At 36.5% G+C, this 20,484-nt stretch overlaps 1 protein-coding gene across 1 annotated transcript; it reads right to left on the bottom strand.

Annotated features, from left to right (window-relative positions):
- Positions 1 to 654: 654 nt before the first annotated feature.
- On the bottom strand, positions 655 to 18,466 carry LOC129748618 (pickpocket protein 28-like). Its single transcript, XM_055743281.1, has 4 exons — positions 18,027 to 18,466; positions 1,707 to 2,151; positions 1,119 to 1,648; positions 655 to 1,057 (listed from the first exon to the last, which is right to left on the bottom strand). Exons 1-4 carry the CDS (start codon positions 18,464 to 18,466, stop codon positions 712 to 714), a joined length of 1,761 nt encoding a protein of 586 aa, XP_055599256.1. The 3' UTR covers positions 655 to 711.
- Positions 18,467 to 20,484: the final 2,018 nt, after the last annotated feature.

Genomic DNA, 20,484 nt, shown 5'->3' with positions numbered 1-20,484 from the left:
TACTGGTTTGAATGACGGTATGATTGATGCACAGGTATGTCAATTTGATTTTTGATAGACTCCGGTTCACACGTGAATACAGTTTCGAAGAGTATATTTGAAGCACTGTGCGCGAGAGATGAGTTCAAAGAAAATCTATTAAACGTTTGCTCAAAAACAGACCGTTCACTGAAAGCATATGCATCTACCAGTGAAATCAAAGTTTATTCTACATTCGAAGCACCATTTTTCATAGGTATCTATCGAGAAACCATTATAAATCAAAAAGTTTTATGTTGTCCACGCACAACAGGCTAAGTAGAACAACAACGCAACGTTATAGCGTTCCTATGTTTGCTTGGATTAAAGCTCCTTTAGTTGAGGAAACTTGTTCAAAAATTTCAAAGCCAAAAGCAGGCGAGATTGCGGCTACTATAGATGATGAGGATTTTTCCAAGTTCGATATTCCTCCCGTTAAAATAGAGTATGACAGGTGCAGGACACCGTGTCGTAATGTTTCTAAGCATGTTAGGTGAGTTGTCATTATATTTTTATTTCAAGTAAATTTACAATATGATAGTGAACCAAATTCACAAACTTCTGTATACTTATCAATGATAAAAACAACAACACTTATTCAATTTCCTTGCTTGCATGGTGAGAAAATTTAGGTGTTTAAAGCTATAAGGCGATCACAACGCCCTTATTGTAAGTATTTCCATTTTTTTTTTTTCAATAATCTTTCCTAGGAATAACTGGCATCTTCCAAACTCCGATTGGTTCCTTAACGAAATATTCTGGTGCCGCTAGATTCGTTTTCGGATAAGCTATGGCTTCAACAGGCTTCACCGTATTTTTTCTTGCCTGACGCTCGTGCTGAGGCCGAATCCACATTACCAGTGGCTTAATGGCACAGTAATAGATTATCTCTACCAAACTTAAGAGGCTAACGCCCATGAAGAGACCCAGTAAACCTCCACAGTTGGCCAAAAAGTCCGATAGACCAAACAGCTCGTTCCGCTTGACGGGAATAAATTGGGCGTCTTTAAAGAAAACCAGCAGGTGCGATACTTGAACCCTGAAAGTGAGATATTTTTTGAAAATTTTGGAAAATGCCTATGAAAACCTCAATAACTAACCCATCCAACTCATCCTTGTATTGCTTGAAAACGGGGAGAAGTCGTTTCCATTCGAACGTAGCCTGCGATATTTCGGTGTTGTACATGACCGAAGTACAGGACGGCAAACAGTGACAATCATCTGGATGAGTCATTTTTGGATTCTCCCGGATTTTCACTTCCAGTTCCAACAGCTCGATCGTTGCATTTTGGTAGCAAATTTCATTACTGATGCCACAGATATTAACGCCCGGGGCACGTGGCATAGAAAATTTGACGCAATTGCACCGTTTTAGGGTAAAATTGGCCAGACACTCAAGTTCACAATTGGTTTGGGTGTAAACTTTGAAGAACTTGAGGTAACGTTCATGGTTGAAATAACACTGACGGCGGTCGGGCTTGTAAGTTTTGATTTTGTCGGAAGTTATGATCATCCTTGGTGTCACCGATACGGCTACTTCCTGATTCAAAGGGACCCGAAAATGCTGGTTCAACAGCTGTGGATACTCGTTTGGCATGTGCAAAAGTACCTTGAATCCCTGGAAAGAGTTCTGAAACGATGGGATCGATTAAATAAGCAAAAGAAAGAAACTCAAGCAGGGTTCATACTCCACAAAGGTAGTCCAGATCACTTTCGTTAGCCTTCAGCATCACCGCAATCCCGGCCTTGATACCGGCGCCAATAATCCTGTGCGGGTAGGTGTGAATGTCCAGTCCCGAAACGTATCCATCTTCCATCGACCAGTTGGACGAAGAGCGTGTTTCCGTGATGTACTGGAACTCTCTCTGCAGCTGATCCTCTCGCATCAGATCCTCGCCAGCGATTGTGTTGAAGGTGTAGCAAAAACCCACATCGGTTAGCGTCAATCTGTATCGATCCGTACAGTTGATGATCTCGGTACGCCAGTTGCACGTTATGAACACCTCGTCCTGTGGAACGGACATGTTTCGCAGCAATTCGACGCAGTCCGAATCGTAAATTTGGTTGAATTTATCTACACCGGCGGTCATTTCGAAATCACAGATTTGCATCATTGCCAGTAGTTTGTTGAGTCTAAAAATACAAGATAGAACATTGGACCAGGAAGAACAAAATGACTATGCGAATGTTTCTTTTCCGACGGATCGGATGCAGGCTGGCAAGCCTTGCAGCTACATAAAATTAGTATCCTTATGATTATTCCGCGTATGTCCGAACATATTTAATTTGAAATAAAATAGTATAGTTGGAGGAAAAAATGGCCACATTTTTATAACAGTATGAATAAGCCTGGGTTACATTAAAAAACTCGGATTTATTCACTTTATTTGCTAACTCAAACAGAAAAAAAAGGGTAAAAAGGTTTTATTTGTGCATCCAGAACGAAATTTTATGAGCAAGTTTTATAGAACAATCACGTAAGGTTTTTCGGGAGCCTAAAACACTATTTAGAATCTGCTGATGAGTTTTGATGAACAAAAGTTTGTTTTCAAGCTTTTTGCTTGATTTTTTTTTTTGAGCAAAGGGTGATACGGTCAAAATTTGGTCAAGGGAAAACGCGAGTAAATCGGTGAAATCGTTTATTTAAAAAAATCAAATTAAATTTCTTTTTCAAGTTTAATTAATATAGAATTCAGGAAAAATATTCAGTAAGGCTTCCGCTTTTCCAAATCCGAATTGCCGGACCTTACGCTTAACCCCTGCCATCAGATTTTGTACAACCACCTTGTTCACCCTCTTCGTCGCAGAAAACCAGTTTGCCTTGAACTGCTGCTCGTCCTTAGCAGTTTTTTTTGGTCTTCTTTAGGTTTCACTTGACAATAGCCCAGTATTTCTCAATTGGGCAGAGCTCTGGCGTGTTGGGAGGGTTCTTGTCCTTGGGAACCACCTGCACGTTGTTGGCGGCGTACCACTCCATGGCCTTTTTACCGTAGTAGCAAGATGCAAAATCCGGCCAAAACAGTACGGAACAACCGTGTTTCTTCAGGAAAAGCAGCAGACGTTTATTCAAACACTCTTTCACGTAAATTTCTTGGTTGTCAGTCCCGGAAGCTATGAAAATGCTGCTTCTCAAGCCACAGGTACAGATGGCTCGCCAAATCAGATATTTCTTTGCGAACTTTGAAAGTTTCATGTGCTTGAAAATATCTGCTACTTTGCCCCTTCCTATTGCCGTATAAAACTCCTGTCCCGGAAGCTGCTTGTAGTCGGCTTTGACGTAGGTTTTGTCGTCCATTACCACGCAGTCAAACTTCGTCAGCATCGTCGTGTACAGCCTCCGGGATCGCGCTTTGGCCGTCGTATTTTGTTTATCATCGCGATTTGAAGTCACTACCTTCTTGTAAGTCGAAAGTCCGGCTCGATGCCCGGTTGTAGACGATACACCCAGCTTATTTGCGGCATCTCGGAGAGAGAGGTTAGGGTTTCGCTTGAATCTACCGGTAACTCTCTTTGTCGTCTCGGCGACTTCCGGTTTTCGATTTCCCCCGATCCAGACTTCCTGGCTGTCGACAAACGTTCCCCAAACACTTTAATTACATTTCTAACGGTTAATTTGGCAACTTTTAGCGATTTTGCCAGCTATGCATGCGAGTAGCTTGGATTTTCGCGATATATATTTTGATACGCTTTTCTTCTTCCTTGGACGGCATTTTGAAAACTGAAGAGTGAATTCCAAAACCAAAATAGGAGCAACATTCTACACAAACCCTTAAAATTAGGGGTGTTCAGGTTTTTCAAATGCAAAATCGAAAGAAATACGTCAAGTTGATATTGACCAAATTTTGACCATATCACCCTTTAATTCCTGGGTTTTGATCAAATTTGCCCGGAACTTTGAAATCAAATGCCTGGTTTGTTCCAGGTCTGTACATAAAATAGCCCGGTTTATCCCGCATGGATATGTGCTGAAAAAATCCTGGCAACCTTAAGTATGACCCACAAAACAGAGACTTAGCACTCTGTTTTGGGATGCTTTTGACGACTTCTGATGATTAGTTCTTACCATCATCTGTCAATTGACGTTGAAAAATGTAGTTGAACTGTATACGGTGTATCGACAACATTTACACAAAGGTGATAGTGACCCCCTTCCTGTTACTAAGTCTTGAACCAATTATTCACAGCGTAAAATACCGTTATATGCCAAATTTTATATTTTAAGTTTGTTTAATGTATAATTGTTTTTAAAATCTTATTTTCTTTTGCTTTTTATTTCAGATAATTTCGAACGAGTATCCGAAATCGGCCAGCTGGGATTATCATGAAAGTTTTTATTGTAAGGAATAAAATGGCGTCGCGGACGTTCAAAAACCACACGACAACGAGGGAACACAAAAGCTGCTGGTGCTCTTGTGATTTCGGCTCTGCACAGAAAAAAATTTTGACTATTACGTGTCCTTGAAAATGGTTGCCTGTAAAATAAAACAACCTGTAATTAATAAACCATGTATTTTTAAATACAAAAACGTATAACTTTACAGCAACTGCCATGTAACAAAAAGGAGCATGACATTTGCCGTAGTTTTACAGTACGAAGGCATTTATTTTAAGCGAGAGTATTATTTACAGGCCGCTTTTTCATTACAGGTCTCTAAAATTTTCGGTTGTCAAACAAAACAAAAGCTGAAAAATTCTCGTGAAGAATTTGTCGCTGTCAGCAGTTTTCCGAGCTTTTGAAAATACTTAACTTCCACACAACGTGCTCATGAATTTCACCTAAAATTCCAGTGAACGTCTAAACCTATGTATTGTTGGATTTTTCCAAGCGTGTGCTCACGAAAACAAACATAAGCATTCGAACCGTGTCGTGGAATAAAATTGGTTTTTGGTATTTCGTGGCTGTAGATATTATAAGTGTTGATTTGTTGACTTCATGCTTTCTTCCGTGGAAACAATCGTCAAGCAAGAACCGGTCGACAATATATCGTGGCATTCTGCTGTTCCTCCGAGAAATTATCGCATCGATCGGGTTTAGTGATGAACTAAAAGAGGAACAGCATTCCCACTGTGAGAATATCGGTGCTTCCCGACAATTCGACAGGTGGAGAATCGTACCACTAGAATCAATCGATTGATGTCGTCTCGGCCGAACCGGAATACCTATGCAGCAACCGATGGAGTTTCAGAAAAGGTTGGCCCTTCATTAGAAGCTTCAACAACCGAATCCAAATATCAGCTATCGATTCAAAATGTCTGAGATCAGGTAGGAGGTTATTTTCATTAATCGATTGAAATTGGAATCTAATTACTTTTTTCCCAACAGTTCAAATCTCTCCAACAGTCAGATCGAGATAGTTCTGCAGGACGCGTTCTCGCAGCTGCCCCGCGGAAGTAAGCTTCCGTCGCTCCCGCAGGATGAGCGATCTTCCGATTTCATCAACTCCTTCAATTGAACGGCCTCGATGTTTGATCAGTTCCGGTCTTCTAGAATCGCCGCCCTAGTCTACAAGTATCTATAATATGGACATGGCCGCTCAACAGTTTTTAATTGACTGGTAAACCTTATTTGTTTTAGATGGAAAGTGCCGAAAATTTGCGGCTTCAAAGCGCTTCAGCGGAGGACTTTGGTTTCAGACATCATCGGAAATGCATCCGATTGGGTGGTGTGCAACTCGTGGTAAGCCTTTTATTCCACCGAAGAATATAGCCATAACAATCAAGGTCTAGGAGGATTTTTTTTTATTGAAATAATTGAGAAACGCACTCAAGCTTCCGTGTGCTTTCTGGCAGTCAGCTAAAGTTGATTGCATACATACAATTGTCGGTCAGCTACTACGATATCCTGCTGGATGAAAATGGTGTTTGGTGAGACTAGGGCTCTGTCGAATGACCATAATCCATACTCTGTATAGTCAGATTTTTGTTCTAGATTTCAACTAAGAAATTTTATTTTTCGTAGCCACCCATGATAAGTTTTCGATCCAAACGAGGACAAAACTATTTTTGGTCTTTTAAAACCAATGTCCTATTGAGGAGTACAACCTGCAGACCGGTTTCGAAGAAAGAATGAAACTTGAGACTTGATTCGCTGAACAGTTCGTCGTTTCGGTACATAAGAGTACCTACATCATAATCCACAACAATTGGTACTATGCAGACGCGAGTATAAGCGATTTGTATGGCTTTCACGAGAAATCTCTGCAGTCTGATTTTGCCTTTCCAATCGTATCGATAGTTTTTATCTACGGATCTTTGATAAGGTAATAGTTTGAGGTACATTCTAAATCGAACTGAAATTTTATTTTTAAAACAATTAAAATCATTTAAGGATGGCATGGAACCAATAAATCATCATGGGTGACAGAAGCAATGATCAAAGTTTACGTCGCCTACATTAGTCGCCAAGCTTGAAAAAGAGCGCACACAAGCCTCCCCAGGTCACCTCCGGGATACACCACTCCAAATCTAGATTTTTTTGCTGGTGAGTAGTTGAAAGTTTCTCTGTAATTTTCTATCATTTTTGCGATCAGCAATACAAACAAGCATGTTACTGCTACCTAGTACTTTTCATTTTGTAAAATGTTCAGTTTAAAATCGCCTTTAAGAAACTGATAACACCAAAAAATGTTTGAAAAAAATTTCCCGCATTCGACTCCTAAATTTTTAGTCAGTAATTTTAACATAAATCGGTATTTTCTTTACGATTCCATTCGAATTTTGTTTGTTATATCTGTAATAATAATTTTCAAAACCTGGATTCTCATAAATAGGTTTCGTGTAAACTAGCAGACAATAAATTACATATTTAACATAGGTAACAAACTTTAAATTTATTTTAGCTTCACATAAGACACTTAGACTTGGCTGTGGGCTGCACAGTTATCATGTTTCCCGGACCAGACAACCGCTGGACATTGTAATATTTTTATGCAACCTGGCAGATAATAGTCATAAAGAATCTTCATGCCCCCTTTGAAGTTGATATCGGTCGATAATGTAATGCCACTCATTCCAAGATTCAGGAAAACAACACCAGAAAATTTCTCAAGGTAACTAAACAAGGTGTTCCAATTTATGATCAACTGTGTTATTTTATTAGTATTTGTGTCCCTCTGCTTTTGATTATGTTACAGGACACATCGTACGAGGATTTTTGGAGCGCCATCCGCAGATCAAAAGGTTAATCATCGAGGCACATCCCTGCAGAAGGTGTTTTTCATAAATCGAGCAACGTCGCAGATTTGTCTCAACGGTCAACGCAATCATCTGTTTATCAACACTGCAAACATTCATGTGGCGCAAGAAGCAATTGTACAAGTGATGGTTTTCCCTGTGTGTATCTGAACGATTTCATTTCCCCAAACAAATAATAACAAGTGCAAATTAACGCAGATCGATGGCGAAAATGCTTGTCAGAATTGTGAAATCAGATTTTAGTGTTGTAAGAAAATTAAATATGCGGATTTTAGCTTATAAATAAATTTATTCGATAATAATTTCGTTACCTTTACTTTCTCCGAAAATAAATATCAATTTAAAAAAAACAACGAAAAAAGCCTACACCATGGGTGGCCAAACCATGGCCCGCGGGCCACATGTGGCCCGCGACTACTTTTTTGTGGCCCGCGATGCTTTTTTTTGTAAAAGCCATGGTCTAAGAATTCAACGTTTCTCTTGGTCTGCGAATATTATTTGGATAAATATATCTGAATCTAAACTAACTAAATTGAAAACAGAGATCTGAAAATCTTTTGGAAGTGATATAAGCCAAAGGGGTAAAAGTGTATAAAAACTAATTTCGAGAAAGCATGCTTTTAAATTATTGTGTTTTGTTAGTTTCCATACATTTTTTCGAGTATTTGTAAATTCCTTTCGAAAGTTAAAGAATGAGGATATAATTAAAAAAATCTAAAAAGTTAACTAAATATAATTTGAATTATTGAGAATCGTTTGGCATTATGAATTTTGCACATATACCCCTTTGGCTTTGAGGGTCTTATATTATTTTACCAAAAAGTATACCGTCACTGAATAAAAAATGCACTTAAATTTACAATTTTCAAATTATCAAAACTGTACGGAATTTGAAACATTATCTGTAAATTCCATTCACATTTTCCAATGTTTTCCGATTGGGACTTGTTGACTACATATCATTGGTATAAAGAACATTCCAGTGAACTCTAGTTTTTATATTGAGGAGTTTGGATAGCCTCAGAAAGGTAGTAAGATCGTAAATCATTTAAAAATCGTAAAAAAAATCACCGAATCATATCAACATTATAACTAAAATAATACTTTTACAACAACTACTACCATTCGTAACTTGAATTCTATTTTAACAACTTCGTTTATCCATCCAAATTTAGTAACTTTTGCAAATATTGTAAAATTTCGGAAGTTTGTTGTGAAAATTTTTCCAATTAATTATTATTTGCTAAGCTTCATGAAAATTTAACCAACTCTAAATATATTTTAATAGGCATCTTGCTTTGTATTGATGTACAAGTTCATCAATAATGCATCCGGTTTGGTACTGACAAATCTTCCAGAAGAACGATTTTCTGACCAAATTTGTTTACCTTCAATAAGTTCTATGATTATCAAAGAATCAAATTCGTATTCGTTATGTTTAACCCTTCATTTCATGATTTTTTTCATTTTTCTCAAAAATCATTTTAAACAGTTGGAAATGGTGAATACATCAGGAAAAAAAATTAAAATAAAATACGTTTGTTCACTTTTTTCATACATTAATTGTTGCAAATTTGTTACTTGATGAGACGAAGGGTTAAGAAAGCTTTCCAATATAATTGTCGAAGCGAGATACTGGAAAATTTGAAAAGAGTTGGATTGAGTTGAGGTTGAGGTCCGTACTTTGAAACATCAATATTAGAGAAAGTTTACTGGTGTTGGGAAAAAGTGGTAGAAATTTTGACATTTACGGTACATTTTGAAAATTTTGCCATGCAAAAACATTTTCAAGATCTGTGGCCTTCTAGTTTTTTTACAACACGTGTTGTATTTTCGCATGCTGTGATGCAAAAATAGCAATATTTCTATCACAAACGGTTGAAATAGAGACAGTGTTGTAAAAAAAATACAACGCCCCATGATCTTGAAAACATTTTTGCATGGTAAAATTTTCAAAATGTCAAAATTTCTACCACTTTTTCCCAACACCAGTGAACTTGCTCTTATTTATGATTTATGATATTTCAACAATTCCATTAAAGGGAGCAAAATTTCTAAAAATATGCAAGTAACAAAAATGATGATGAAAGATGAATTTTATTCAGTACATATCTAAAAACCTAGTATAATCCGGGCATCTGATTTTAAAATTGTCTTTCATGGTTAGTTTAATAAAACTTGCTAAAAAAATCTCGATTTGGAGGCATAAATAAAAAAAAAAATTACAATACATTTGTTTTTTTATTTTTGCTCGATTCGGAAAAAGGATAGAAAATCCGGGCATTTTCCACTAAAATACGAGCAATCGACCAAACCGGACTTTTCCCAATTTTTTTATTAAATATCCGGGAAAACCCGGATAAAATCGAATAATCTGGCAAGCTTTATCTAAACTCTATGTGACAAAAGCAAAAAAAAAATATTTTAATAGTGTTTTAAAAAAACTGTTATTATTGGTTTTATTTCGAATATTCCAGAACATTTTTTTTTGGCCCGCGTGCCAGTCTCATTTCTGAAATTTGGCCCGCCTGTTGAAAATGATGGCCACCTATGGCCTACACAATTCAGTGAATAAAAATTTTACAGTACTGTAATTTCAAAGCAGCCTGTAAAATATTTGGTTCACTGAAAAATAATGGTTCTGTGATTTTTTTTTCACCTGTAAAATTACGGTAAAAGTCCCGCTCCTTTTTGTTACAGGACATTTGCCGTAATTTTACAGTAAATAATTTTTGCTGTGTGGTTTGGCCATTTTTCGTGTGTGGATGGCGAAAAAAGAATAATTCCTGGTGCTGCGATTTGTGTTCTTCCGAAGGGTTTTTCGAAGCTAAGAGAAGGCTGCAAAGGAAGTGAGTTTGTGCTGAAAATTTTCCAAATCTGCTGCTGGGGAGGGATTTTCTAAGGAGTGTCCAATTGTGTGTGAACAATTTAAGCCAGGGGTGAGCAACCTTTTGAACCAACGGGCAAAATTGAATTTCAAAACTTTGAGGCGGGCCGCAATAATAATTGGCAGAGCTTCACGCCTATATTTAACTTAGCTATAAATTTTAATCAAAAACAAGTCAGAAAACGGAAAAATAAAAATAATTCACGTGTTTAAAAAAATTCTAAAAAATCCTACATGTTTGATTGCTAACAGAAGGCTAGCTTTTGCTTAAATTGATAAAATAATCAAATTTTGCAAAAAAATGTCATAAAAAACTAGTTTGCTTCTGATTTTTACATCTACCAAAAACAATCGGTCAACTGAAGCACTCAAAACAATCAATTTAAAAATGCCCGGTAAGAATGACAAAAGAATGGCTACTGTCTTATGGCACATAGCGTTCAAGTTTCTGATTTTCTAACCGAGATTCCCATCAGAGTAATGGTATTTGGAGCGATTCCTTCGAATGGATTGGAGAGCTGGAGTAAAAGTGAATACTGAAGTCTACATGAACATTTTGAAGAATCAGGTGCTTCTGTGGATTTGGGCATACTTCGGTGAATCCGAGGTTGTTGTTTTCCGACAAGTTGGAGTCCATACCATACCTTGGATATTAAGGACCCTAACCTGACTGGAGGATGCTACGGAATTTTGGCCAAAGAATATTCGGTCTCCGAGCAGTCCAGATTTGTTTTCCCCTCGACTGTCAACACGCCTGAATGAATAAAAAGGTTTGTAAATTATATTAACCCGGCTGTTATGGTTTAAAGCCAAATTTTCAACTTGTTATTAAACTTGTAATTAAACTTGTAATTAAACTTGTAACTTGTAATTAAAAAAAAACTGTTATTTCAAAAAAGCAAATTTATGAAAAAAAAACCCAAATCCATTCGTTAATTTGAAGCACTTGCGGTGAAAACCACAGACAAATAAAAACACCCGACCTTGACATGAGAAAAGCACTTATTTGAAGTTACGATTAAGCTTTTAGTTAAATATTAAGTAATTAGATGATACTTTTTGGTTATTTTATAAGCAAGCACTATTTTTTTTTCAATGAAAAACTGGGTTTTAAAACAAAATTTTCAAGCCAAAAAGATAGAACAAAATTTAAAACGGTGATTGTGTAAATGACATGTTGCTGATTTCGATGCTTGTAAACTTGTCAAAAAAAACTAAAGCTGTGAAGAGGGTACTGAGGAAAGCCGTATCAAAATTTTAACTCAGAAATGATTTGCTTTACAATTTTCCTCGTCTAGCCAGAAAAAAAAAAAAACTCTCGCTTGTAGAGGTTTCAAAGGCTCACTTGTTAAGGTTTTGAATAGCTTAGTTCCTGACGATGCCTCTCATTCAGAAAGCTTTTTCGATTATTCAGGTTCGATCGTATATAATTTTTTTTTAAATTTGTTACGAATTACATCGGGAAACCTTTCAAAAATACACTGGATGCCATTGGAATAAAATAGACTCCCGAGCAGACTTTTATGCCAAAATAATACCAAATTTTGCCATCATGCCCTGAAGGTAAAATTTGGTATCATTTTGCCCGAATAAAGGTGGTACAATGCCAAAATTTGGGTCTCAATTTTCATATACGGATACCATAAATATGCCAAGTGTAGGTTTCACTTAAACCTCAATGATACCTCGTTTAGCCAACAGTTCAAAAACGCCTTTGAGAGCACAATGATACCATATTTAGGATTCCTTGGTAACCAAAAAATGGCATCATTGTGCAATCAAAACTAAATTTAAAAAAAAGTAGGCTAAACGAGGCTTTTACAATACTAAAAATAGGCGTATCTGTGCTATTCGTATATGAAATTTGAGAGCAAAGTTTTGCTATCGTCCCACCTTCATTTTAGCAAAACACTACCAAATTTTACTAACAAGGCATGATAGCAAAAATTTGTATAATTTTACCATCAAGGTTTGCTCGCGATTAATCTTTTTTTGCGTGCAGTAGTCAAAGTCGCCTAAAAGTCGGCAATCGAATTGCGTCTGAAAAAATAAAAAAAATTAAGTAGTGGTAGTTCATATAATAAGATGACTTTTCATAATTAGCAATAAAAAAATTGATAAGTTAAAAATGTGGATACGAATGAGAAATTTGAGAAATAAAAAATATTTGAATTCAACGATGAAATTTTTTCCTTTTTTCAACAAAATTACTCGCATAAGTTTTACCAATTTTTTTCGATATCCAACCTAAACTTGCGACTCCAACTTGAACAGTCAGACGAAACATGTACTGCGTCAGAATGGTTCCAGTCAGATTTAGTAACTTTAACTTGTATCCAATTTTTTTAAATATGGGGCTTGGGCCAGGCAGGTATAAATTTCGTATTATTATTGTCAATTGGCGACAAATTTTTTTCATAAGTATTCAATCCAATTTAACTATGTTGAATTTATGTTATAATCTCTCGAAATTCCTACAAATTTAGAATCGCTTCAAGATAAGCGATAAAGCATTCCTAATGCACGACGAAGAAAAATTTGTTATCCTAAAGTTTATGTTGCCTATCCAAAGGCGTTTTAAATTTGTTCCATAAGTGAAAAAGCAAAATATGTTCTCGAGAATTTGGTTCTAGTTTGTTTTAGATTAGGGCATCATAGTCTGCTCGGGTTATTCAACTGAAGTTGGGAAAACAATGTCTTAATTATTGGCCCATACGGCACCCTGTGACACCATAATGTACACCCAAAATTCAGCCTCTGTGCCAATGGCGTGTAGTCAATAACATAGCATCATTGGTACAAGAAGATAACGCGATCGGTGCTGATTCGATTTGCTCCCACCGGCATTAATCTCCCAAGTTAACCGAATTGCGTATGTCTGAAAGAAACAAAATAAAAACGCTTTCACGTCCCTTCCTATCGCATCACAAGACGAAGAAGGATGGAAATAAATACCGGCCAACACCAGGCAGCCAGCGAACCGAGTACTGTGCGTGTGAATGTAGCAAAAGCAACAACAAAAACATCCTTCTAATTCAATTCCTTCAATCCACCGGCAAATAACCACGGCCGAGCTGTGCGTGTGTATGCAGTAAAAGCAACAAAACAAAAACATTCCTTCAATTCAATTTGCCGGCAAACAACCACGGCTAAGCTGTGCGTGTGTATGTAGCAAAAGCAACAAGAATATATTCCTTCAATTCACTGGCAAACAAGCACCGGCCAAGCTGCCCGTCTTTAGCAGCTGTGTATATGTAGCGTGTGTATGTAATAGCAGGCAGTAAGCAAAGCACAGTTCTCATTCAATGGGTTTCCCGTTTCCTTCACTCCCGTTCCCTTTCCCGTTTCCATCGCAAGACAAATGAATACCTTGAAAGGAGGCCAAACGCCGGGAAGCCACTGTCGTGCGTTTCTTTTGTGATTGATCGGTGGCAGAATGCCTATGACAAATATCCCTCTTCCTGCATGAAGCTCAAATAGTACACTGGTTAAGATGTCGGTCTGGCAAGACCATATGGTTGGTGATTTGAGTTCGATTCTCCCTACGGGCGCTGTGGTTTATATTTTTATTTTCTTGTTTCTGGGATGAATTATCCAACAGGAACGAAATCCCATTAAATGTTTTTCTTGTTTTGCTTGAATGTAGTGGTCATGCATCATTTTAGTTGGGAGCCGAGTCCTTATGCCAGTTACGGTTTTTCAAACATATCATCTTCGGCACAGTGCACATTTCAGCGCATTATCGGCACAGAGATGTGCTAAATAGGCATTGGATTTTTGCAACCTCTTCTATGGGTGTATATAATCGCTTGTACTAAGACTTCAATCGAAATAATAGCATTATTATATAAAAATAGCAACTATGAAATGCAATTTTTATGAGCAATTACTGTTCCTGTTAATCGAATACAAAAAAAAATGGAAATAAAACCCAAACCGAAAAGCATCGCATTCTAAATTTCATTAAATCCAAGAAGCAGAGGCGATATCACGAATTGTCAACCAAGTTTTTCAAACATAGTAAAAAAAGTTTAAATTGAAAGCATATAACCATGAATTTAAATGTTTAAAAATATGTTGTAGCAAATTATACAAGGTCAACAATTACATTGTTTGAAAATATATGTTCATTTTATTTGTGACACTAAACCAACGCTTTGACATTCGTGACTGTTTCCGATTAATGTTTTAATTTTTTTCTTCATAAAATATGAAAAATATAACTAATCAATAACTTAACCCTTTCATTCAGTCATTTCTGGATAAATGGACGAAAACAAGATTTGAATAAAAAAAAAATTTTTTATCATTTTAAAATCAAAACATATAAATTACTCGTGTTGTTAAGCTTATCAAGATTTTGCTTGCTTTAGGGAAGAAAACCAATTTTCACCCACGACAACGAAATTCGAATTTGAATTAAGCATCATTGATATAAGTATGCATACATTAAGGCGTTATACATTAAGGCGTTGCAATGTGATATGAATGACAACGTATAACGTAAGTTGTCTTTAGTTAAACAATCTGTTATGTTAATGTACGAACTCATTTACTTACTCTGTAGTAAAAATTATGTTAACCATTTAAATTACTTTAAAAACTTATTCTCAGCTCAATTTCAGTATTTCAATTCAAGTCGATATTATCGATTTTTACTAGATTTTACAAATAAAATTAAGATAGGTTTTTTAAATCATCGAATAGAATTTATAAATTGTTAAAATTATAAGTTTAATTTTTTTTGTTTTCGTTTAGGATATAATTCATCTTTGGCCCTGTTTCAACTGGGCAACGAGTACGCAATACTGATTGCAAAAGTCGCAGGTCTACCTTACTGCTCAAGAAATTTGAAACATGCTTCTGAATCTTTCGAACAATATTGTAGACATATAAATCGTCAAATCCTCAAATTATGCTCCACATATCATTTCCGTTTCGAAAATTCTAATAGCGAAGTATTTAAAAAACGTTACTTACGTGGCTTAACTTCCTATTTTTAATTATCCATTAAGGAGTAAAATACCGCCGAGTTCACATTTCGTCGGTGTGCTCCCAACAGTACACTCAATGCTGTCCATGATGGTTTCGATGAAGTTCCAGTTTCGGATGTACATGTTTCATTATGTGGCGTATTTTTCGAAGATTCGGACATCTTTCAGTAATTGGATTCCGTAAAGCCACTTTCACTAGCTTAGGTCTATTCATCCGGATGAACTCATCGGCTGCAAGTTGTGGTTGCAACTGTACGATCTATAAATTAGTAGGAGGCCAGACAGGTTACTTCTATGAAGACGGGCAGCACAGAAACTGCGCTGTCCACTGTAAAAAAACAATCCGGCTCCGTTACGCCTGAAAGGTGCAAATTGAAGGATTCCTGCCGGTGTCGAACAGGCTCGAATGATCGTCATCCTGCGAAGGAATTGAAGCCCGTTTTCCTCACCTCTTGAAGCAGTTTTCCGGGTTCCTTGAAACATGATAATCGGAATTGCATGCGTTTAGAAGCCATCTGAAATGTTGAAATATGCTGTAAGTTGATGGAAGGAAGGGTTTGTTACAATGCTTTACCTGGATTTTATAGATCAGATTTTGATTCTTCCTCATTTAACAGCACCGTCACTATTTTTCATGTGAATGATAACACCTTCAGGCACTATAGTACATCAATTGGTAGCAGAATGAAAACGACTCTACGAAAACTCAGTAAAACAGCGCAAAAATTTCAATTAATCTGGCGCGACCGTGCGACCGACGTTTGTAAATATTATGTTGCCACTTGGATCAGTAACTTCGATGATATGGCTAGTGGTACATTGTTTGGTTGTTTTTTTTCAAATGTTTTAATTTTTCTTAAGTTTTAATAGTGACGCTTTACCATCTTTGTGGCATTCGTGTACTTATTATATTGATGATAACTTTCTTCTGATTGTATAATTTACATGAACAGAAATAATAAATTTGACAAAATGATTAATTTTTCAAAATGAGATGAATGATGCTGTGCAATGATCCAATTGATCCAATATTGGAAAACAAACTATGCGTTGATTATTTATAATTGTTCCAAACCTTTTTCTTGATAAAAATGTTTTCATTCGTTTTCATTCTTATTTTTAAAACATATTTGAATTGTTATTTTGAAAAGAATTTTTTTATAATTTCGTTTGCAAAAAAAGAAAATTAATGCATAAAATCTTCATTTCGCTTATGTTTGCACATAAACGCATCCATTTTTTTTTTTCTAGATTTTTATTTTCAATCTATCGTATTTGTACGCAGTTTTATTTACCAAAACTAAGGGTGCACACTGTAGAACGGTACCAAATTCGAGGCACATTTCAAACATTTTCAAAAAAATTTATCAAACAATTCGAGTGCAATATTTTTAATGTAAAAAATCACATTTTTAAATAGTTTAAAACTAAAAAAGTCACGTAAGTCAATTTTAATATTTAAACAAAATTCAAATTTCTAATGTTTGAATTTTAAACAGATAGTCAAAATACCATTACGTTATTTCGACAAGGAGTGATATTTTGATTTGAAAAAACCTGTTCTCCTAAAAACAAACTCTTTGTTTAGTTGACACTATAGATAATAACTTTGATATAAATTGATTTTTGATGAGAAATGTGAAATATATTAATTTGAACTTTCTTCACAACAAAAGGTTCAAAATGTGGGAGTAAGAAAACCAGGGTGTTTAAATCAAAAGAATTTTGAACTGTCTCAAAATCGATGGGAAAATTCCCTTTGTTTTGTAGGTTTTTTTTTAATTCTTTTTTTTACATCCGGCAAATGATAAACTTTATCGAAGCCGTGTGTTTTATGATCATGATCTTCAATCTCCTGAGTAAATTAACTTTTTCCTTTAATTCAAAATAATGATAAAATTATGTTTAAATTTTCGCTCACTATTGAATCGTTTCTGCAGCTGCACTAAATTAGAGAAAACCGAACTCTTTGTTTCGATAAATAAAAAAATATATATAAATTTTAAGCTCAGCAGGATTCATTTGTGTTTTAGTTCGAATTCGGCATACGCCGAAATGACAATGAATAATATAAAGAAGGATACCTTAATAATGTCTAGTTTTGTTATTAAAACAAATTAACACTTAAAAATGCGTGACTGTGCTGGTTTGTTTTCAGTTCGATTTAAATTAAACCACTTTCATATAACTAATTTTTTTTTTCGGAGAATATTTGATATCAAATCATGCTATCATTTTGATCTCACATTTCTGATCTATAACAATGGATGAAACTTAAACTTAGCATAGTAAAATCCGCACTGATCGGGTTATCATTTTGCCATCGATGCTTTAATTTACTGTTTTTTTTTATAATGATACCTTATTGATGCCTATTTTTGCAATACCTGAGAAATCAACGGCCGATAACGAACAAATTTACTGTAAGTGATCTTTTCGATTTAATTTTGAGTACCTTTTAACAAGTCTGATTTTTTATCACAGAAAATTGAATAGCAAATCATGCTATCATTTTGATCTCACTTTTCTTCTCTATCGTTATAGATGAAACCTCAATGATACCTGGTTTTGTTATCTTGGAAAAAACATAACCAAATTGTGCTTTCATTTTGGTCTCAATGCCTTATTCAGGTATAGGTTTGGCATCACTTTTCTACAAATTGAAGCTACAATGAAACCTTATTTTGCTATCGGGAAAAATGCGATATTAAATTAAGGTATCATTTTGGCATTGATAGCTAATTTTGGTTACTGTTTGCTATCGATTCAGGCATCAAAGTCTGCTCGGGCTGGTCTTATTACGTGTTTCGAACCTGCGCATTATTTATGTGATGGCGATAGTAAAATTTGCGATTGATTCCAATCAACATTAAAAAGCACTCTATCCCGCTAAAGTTAAACGAAATTCAATAACGATTTAACATGTGTCTTACTCATCTTTGGGATATTTCTGTAAATCTTCCAGTTTCTTGTCCGATATTATTGTTTCCACCTGCCGTATCGTATATGTGAAGTTGAAATCGTCAGTTTTGGTTTTAGTTTCCGGACAGATCGTCACGGCCGGAAAAGGTATCTGGAACACCGGTGTGGGTTTCTGAGCAAAGGTCACAATCACCGGTTCGCTTTCCCACTTCATGTAAACCGTGTGAATCAATCGACCGCATCCGTACAAAGAAACCAGAAACACCACGATCCACCAAACTTTCTCCACGATCGCCCGATCACTTCCGACGAAATATTTGACCCCATGAATGGAGGTGTTGTTGCAAAACTCAGTTGCCAATTCCTTCGACACCTGAAGGTTAGTTTTGCGGGCCGGACTTGCCGGTGGCACCTGTTGTGGGTTAAATTTGATGGCACGGTGAGCGTACATGACTGAATCTCATTCCGTTCTTAGCGTCACATTTTAACAGCTATCGTTCGGATCAATTATTCAACGGGACAACTCCTGATGAGCGGCCGGAAAGTTTGCAATTCAAAGAATCGTGTTTGTATAACGCAGTTAATTTGATGGCGTACAACATTTTACCTTCCGCGGGGGGCTGGTTAGCTTAGTAGATTATCGTGCTGCAGGTTTGGCACGCGATGGATTGATGACATAAATCACGTCAAAAATGTCCCCACTTTTAAAGGATTCTAAATATACACTGCATGCGAAACATAGTATGAAGAATTGTTATTTTTTTTCAACACGTTTACGTTTGATAACCTTGTTTTAACTTTGTCAATGCGGTGAACATAATCAATTTTATTTTCAAATAATCAAAAATATTCAAATAATCGAAATTTGAATATGGCGAATGCGCCTACCTCACTGTTTTGAGAAAAACGGGTTCAAAGTTTGAGAGCTCCATAAGCTCCAAGCAAAAATTTAATTTTGTTTTCTTTATTTCTCGAAAACCAAATATTCTTCAGTTAAAGTAGTACATTCAAAATGAAGGGCTCTGAACGTACTTTATCACCCAGCTAATAGCTCCATTTGTGTACACATGGCGCATTCGCCATATTCAAAATTCACTACCGAATTGTATTACTTATACCGCATCGTTTTTGTTCAATTTTGCACCGGTGCACCGGTAGTGAACTTTTTGCCTTCTTCGTGCTGGTTTTTACGATGAGTGTTCCACTAATAGTGCACCATAATGGCGACGGAGGTACACTTTGAAAATATCCAGTGTTGCTTGCTCTCACCAATACTATCGTAAACTTTGACAGGTCGTGCTTCCCGATGTTAACAAACTGTATGGATGCGAAAACAAATATCAGCTGGCGATGGATTTTTACAGCTTGATGTTATCATTCGGTACTATCGATATCACGCACACCAACTATAAGTGAGGGCAAAACTCGATTTAAAGGGTGATGAAATTGCCACACACGAAATTGATTCGCAAAATTCGAGTTTTCACCAGATTTCCATCAAATTTTAAAGGATTCAAAAATAAATATTGTACTTCATTTCACCATTTTACTCGTATTCTATTTAAAGTACATACGCAAATGCTCACACCTCGGCCTTAGCTTCGGCCATAAGATTCTGCACAAACTGTGAATCAACCGTTTTTTGCATGTGGTCAGAAGAATGTTGAGACGTTGTGGGCCTTCAGGAGAGGAAGCAGCCGCTTCTGGAGGCACTCTTTCATGTTCACCTGCCCGTTCAACGTGTCCTGGGTCACGAAAGGTGCACTCCGCTTCCCGCACGTGCAGATGGCTTGCCAAACCAGGATTTTCTTCGCAAATTTAGACATCTTCTGAGTTCGGACATGCTCCGCAACGCTGAACATATCCTTGGCCGTTGCCGGGGATCTGTTTGAAGTCGGCTTTCACATATGTTTCGTCGTCCATGATGCTGCATTCAACTTTCGTCAGCATGTTGAGGTACAGCTTCCTGATGCGGATTTTGGCGGACTTGTTCTGCTTCTCGTCGTGATCAGGGGCCTTTTGTACCTTGAACGTTCGAAGCCCAACCTTAGTTTTGGCTTTCTGGAAAAAAAAAACTTTGGCGTAGGTGCTGCTTCTTAGTCACATCCCGAACGGAGGCGTTCGGGTTTTGGTTGAAGGCCCCAACTACGCAGTTTAGGTTTTTCCTTCACGTCTAGGCTTCCAATCGGCGCTTAATCACCCGCGACACCGGAAATTGGAATTCGGGATTTCCAACGTTTTAGCAATGGAAAAATGCGAGAGATCCTTGTCCTCGTGATAAATTCGCAAGATTTTATCACACCTGAGCTTTTCTTTCGACTTCTTAACAATGCACTATGAACTAAATCCACCCAAATTTTCATTACATTTTACCCTACACGGTTAAGAAGTAAGAGCAATTTCAAAGTGTGGCATTTTCATCGTGGACACCCTTTAGGATGCAAATCAAAGACTGACTTGCTGGTGCGA

The sequence above is a fragment of the Uranotaenia lowii genome, chromosome 2, assembly GCF_029784155.1.
Source record: "Uranotaenia lowii strain MFRU-FL chromosome 2, ASM2978415v1, whole genome shotgun sequence".
NCBI lineage: Eukaryota > Metazoa > Arthropoda > Insecta > Diptera > Culicidae > Uranotaenia > Uranotaenia lowii.
The sequence above is the reverse complement of the archived record's forward strand: the minus strand, read 5'-3'. Positions and strand labels throughout refer to the sequence as shown.